This window comes from Eschscholzia californica, unplaced genomic scaffold (assembly GCF_041429995.1).
Source record: "Eschscholzia californica isolate CP2 unplaced genomic scaffold, dmEscCali1.0.p SCAF_4, whole genome shotgun sequence".
In the NCBI taxonomy this organism is placed as follows: Eukaryota; Viridiplantae; Streptophyta; class Magnoliopsida; order Ranunculales; family Papaveraceae; genus Eschscholzia; species Eschscholzia californica.
Genome location: NW_028238461.1, coordinates 28,410,733 through 28,415,640, shown reverse-complemented (window position 1 = coordinate 28,415,640; position 4,908 = coordinate 28,410,733). Strand labels below are relative to the sequence as shown.

Here is a 4,908-nt window from a genome sequence, read left to right as displayed (position 1 = left end):
AGAAAATCCCATGCTATCTAGTCATAAAAGAAAAAGTTCTTAATCTTCACTGCTAAGGAAGGATCAAAATCGATTGTGTTCTAGCTAACCTAAAGAGCGGAAGATCAAGTTGATTGCTCATGGGTCTCAAGTAGAGGATCTGCAAATTTGGAGCTCTAAATCTTCGGGAAAAGACAATCAAGTTAATATGAGGGAAAAACGAATTAAGGCAATTCTTTACTAATTCATTAATAGTTTTGGCATAAGAACTAGACAACCTAGTGTTAGATATTTCATATCTGAGATTCCGATTAAAATATTAGGTGACACCACAACCTAACAACCTTACCTGAAATGAAGCTAGGAGAGATGGCCTACAAATCAAAGAGGAAGCTCATGAAGGGCTTTAAACATGGCTTCTTGGTTGGTTCTTCCTAAGGATGGAGGAAAGGGCAAATCAATTTTTGAAAGAAAAGAGAAAAGTGAAGTCTAGATCTTTTACCTTAGATTTTGTTTTTTTAAAAGACTTGTGTGTAATGAAAAAAAGTTGGTGATGTGACATGAAAATGTCACATTTGAGGTGCGTAACTTAGACTAATTAGTCTGTTTCCAGTATTATTTATAATAATTTATGTGTTTATATTGTTAGGTGGTTTACATGGAGTTATACACGTAAGTCGAAATAAAAAGAGCAAATTATCACTTTCATCTCATGCGACCGAAACGGGAGAAAAAGATATGAAAGGATTAAACGACAAGTGGAGTCAATGGTGAGTCCGACGGTGAAAACGGAAGTCGAATCGCAGTTCAGACGTGAAAGTTATGAAAGAAGGAAGCCGATAGGCATCTTGGTTTTTTATGGGAATTAAAGATGTAGAGAAAAAGATGAAGGCGCCTCCTTGGAGTCTAAATCCAAGTTCGATCCAAGTCCATGCCCAAGAAAAACCCAAAGAAGAAGAAAAAAGTAGAGATTTATAGGTACCCCACTTTATGGTTGTTAGGGTTTTAAATGAACGAAAAAAAGAAAAGAACAAGAAGTCTTTGGGAAAAGAGATCTGAGGAAGGGATTGGAGTTCTATGGTTTTGCTAAGTTATGAAGGAGGAGCTTGAGTGTTGAGAGAGCGAAGGGAAGAAAGTGCCGACCAAAACTATGGGCCCGCCCTTTAAATAGGCCTGCCAGTTAGTAAGATTGAAAAATGCAAATCAGTTAAAAATACTCTGGCTCAACATAGGACGCCTGCGAGATAGGGCCAGAAAACATGTCGGACATAGCATCATTTTTGTATTGGATGGAACCAAAACAGAGTCAAAATCCACGGGCAAAAGGTGGGAGTCATACACGCATGACCCATGAATTTGTGAGAGTGAAAACGCGCATTTACTCGTGTATAATATGCGTCCTGATCTCATTCACCTCCACCATCAACAATTGATTATTTATACGGCCCCCCTTTAAATAGGCCTGTTAAATTATTCACAGACACAACAAACACAAGCATTCTCTTTAAAAAAAAACAAACACAAGCATTCAATTTCATTTCAGGTCCGGCCGGCTCTCCCACCCTCTCCCGAAGAAAAGAAAACCCCAAATTGGAGAGAGAAACCCTTTCCCCTCCTTCCGGCCTTTTTGAGAGGATAAGAAAGGTTAGAGAGAGAGAAACATAAAGTTTGGTTTATTTTCTCTCTCTAAAAATTTCTTCTGGTCTATGTGGATGGGCCAGTCAGTTTCTTCATCCGGAGTACCTTCAGGTTCTAACTTGTTAAATCGCCGTCACTCTTACAGTAATCGGATGAAGATGAAATCATCAACTGAAACGGATGATGATGATGATGATGTCGTTGTTTTAGAAGAAACTTATAGAGACACTATTGATGATGATAAAGACGACGACGAAGAAGATTATATATCCGATCTACCTGATGAATGTTTAGCTTGCATTTTTCAGTCTCTTGGATCTGGTGATAGGAAGCGATGTTCTCTTGTTTCTCGTAGATGGTTCCAAATCGAAGGTCAGAGTAGATACCGTCTTTCTTTAGATGCTAGATCTGATATTTTACCTTCTATTCCTTCTCTTTTCTCTCGTTTTGATTCTGTAACGAAACTTGCCTTAAAGTGTGATCGTCGATCTGTTAGTATTGGTGATGATGCTTTGATTCTTATTTCATTTCGATGCCGGAATCTGACACGGCTCAAGCTTCGTGCTTGCCGTGAAGTGACTGATGCCGGAATGATGGCTTTTGCTAAGAACTGTAAAAGTTTGAAGAAGCTTTCTTGTGGATCCTGCTTGTTTGGAGCTAAAGGAATGAACGCTATCCTTGATCATTGCTCCGATCTTGAAGAACTCTCGGTGAAGCGGCTTCGTGGAATAGCTGATGGAGCTGCCGCAGAACCAATAGGACCTGGTGCAGCTGCATCATCTCTCAAAACTATCTGCTTGAAGGAGCTCTATAATGGACAGTGCTTTGGACCACTAATCATCGGCTCGACCAACCTGAAAACCCTAAAACTTTTTAGGTGCTCAGGAGACTGGGATAATCTTCTTGAAGCAAGAGCAAAGCGTCTTAATGGACTAGTAGAAGTTCATTTGGAGAGATTACAGGTGACCGATCGTGGAGTTGCTGCGATTTCCAATTCCTCTGATTTAGAGATTTTACACCTGGTTAAAACTCACGAGTGTACAAATGAGGCACTTGTGTCAGTTGCTAGTCGTTGTAAGCTTCTGAGGAAGCTCCATATTGATGGATGGAAGACTAACAGGATTGGAGATGAGGGTTTGACCGCCATTGCTAAGTCCTGTACAAACCTTCAAGAACTTGTTCTAATTGGTCTAAATCCAACTTCTTCAAGTTTAGAGCTCCTTGGGGTGAATTGCCTGAAACTGGAGAGGTTGGCACTTTGTGCAAGTGAGACAATTGGTGATACTGAAATCTCGTGCATTGCTACAAAATTCGTGGCTTTAAGGAAACTATGTATTAAAGGTTGTCCTGTATCTGATCATGGAATGGAAGCACTTGCAGGTGGTTGCCCTAATTTGGTGAAGGTGAAAATTAAGAAGTGTAGGAGTGTAACTTGTGAGGGTGCAGATTGGTTGAGGATGTGTAGGGGATCCGTCGATATTAACTTAGACATTGCTGGTACTGAACATTTTGATGTAGGTACCAGTGATGGTGGTGGTCAGGAAGGCGTTGCAGTACTTCCACCTACAATCTTCAATGATAATACAGCTGCTGCTGCTGGAATTCCATCGAGCAGTAATGGCCGTTCTGCCTTGTCCAAAGCCAGGTTAGGCATTTTTGCAGGCAGAAACTTTGTTGCCTGCGCTTTTGGAAGGTGGTCAAACAATGACAATGGTTCCCATAGTAATTAAGAAAATCGAAAGAAAGATTAGGAACAGAAAAAGAAAGATGAAGAAGAAACCTGTTTAACCGTGTAGTGTTTAAATTGTTTTGTGGTCCATTGTCTTTTCCTCGCTTTCTTATCGTATTATGTTGTTTATCGCCCTTGAAATTAAACACTTCATTTGGAATTGGCAAGTTTGAATGTTTGATTCTCAAAGTTGCTTTACTTTATATATTTATTCTTTTGAATGCATTTTGGTTTGAGATTCATCCTCTTTTCAGTCTGTAATATTAATGTTATTATTATCTCTATTTGTTCTATAATTTCATACGATAGAATCACTGAATGACTTTGATGGGGTCTATATGCTTATTAGTTGCAGTCAGTTATGACTTCAGCTGGCATGGCATTAAATGCGTATCAGGTAGCGTATGTAAATACTGAACAACTTTAGTACAAGATAGAGAGAAAGGTAATTTGAATTTTTCGGTGGAACTGTGTAAACTGTGAAGTTTGTTATAAGCACTCTTGTCCATGTTCTGTATATTGGTTCTTTTTTCTGCCTTCAATTTGTCGATGAGGATTCTGGTTAGAATAAGAAATTTATTTTGTGATTGTAGATTGCTATAGCTCTTGCTTATGAAGAGCAAGAATTCTTTGGTCTTACTATTCCAACATGTTCCAATAATAACATTCCCTTGATATACCAAGGGCCAAAGCAACACTGATTAGAATAAAGATTTGATAATAATTGATTTTAGAATCCGTTTGTTAATTGTTATGCTTTGTGTCCTGTCTCAGGATTTATGAACCCCGAAAACATGTTCCAATAATAACCTTGTCTATGGTGACTTGACAATGCACATGATATTCTGGACCCCGAAAACAAGTATCTAACTATGGAATATTTTATAAAGTAATTACTAGCTTATACAGTCCGAGTCTCATGAAAACCACTCATCTCTGCTGAACCTTGACTAGTATAAACTTTTTGACTTGATACTTCATACATATGAAGCTATTCAAGTATGCATCATCTGTTTATGTTTAACCCCAGAAGTTGTTTTGCAGTTGTTGCGTTTGACAGAGAGGCTCTGTGCTTATGTGGTTGAGATGATCTTCTGTGTGAAAGGAGGTTTTGAGTCTGAAAGTTCTAGCTTCATATCTATTTAGCAGGTCTCAAGAATTTGCCGCCTTTTGCTAATGTGTGAGAAAGAGAACGAACTTTATTTTAGAATACGAGGACGAAGTTCTATGTCTTTTGTATCCTTGCGTATAACTATTTTTTGTTACCTTTATCATTGAAGTAATCTAAGCTAATTAAGTAAAGGTTAACTAGTTAAGATGACTGTAATTTATTGTCGGAGACTAAAAATTTTGCCTGGACCATATCTTTCAGGGGATTGTTGTCAACTTTTGGGTTTTCAGTATCTCATTTCTTCCTAGTTCTTACTTTTTTTGGGGTCAAATACAAGAGACTTGGAACCCTAATTGAACAGGTCTACTACTTAGTCCCATGATGAATTGTACGAGAGAGGAAAGTGATGCATGGACATAAAGCTGGAAAGAGAAGATATGTACCTTTATAA

At 38.4% G+C, this 4,908-nt stretch overlaps 1 protein-coding gene across 1 annotated transcript; it reads left to right on the top strand.

Moving 5' to 3' along the window:
- Positions 1-1,013: 1,013 nt before the first annotated feature.
- Positions 1,014-3,535, top strand: LOC147544005 (F-box protein At1g47056-like). Its single transcript, XM_086635111.1, has one exon. It carries the CDS (start codon positions 1,686-1,688, stop codon positions 3,345-3,347), a length of 1,662 nt encoding a protein of 553 aa, XP_086491237.1. The 5' UTR covers positions 1,014-1,685; the 3' UTR covers positions 3,348-3,535.
- The last annotated feature ends 1,373 nt before the right edge of the window (positions 3,536-4,908 follow it).

Bases quoted from the DNA above. Each gene is read 5' to 3' on its own strand.
- LOC147544005 (XM_086635111.1), top strand. From the start codon at position 1,686: ATGTGGATGGGCCAGTCAGTTTCTTCATCCGGAGTACCTTCAGGTTCT.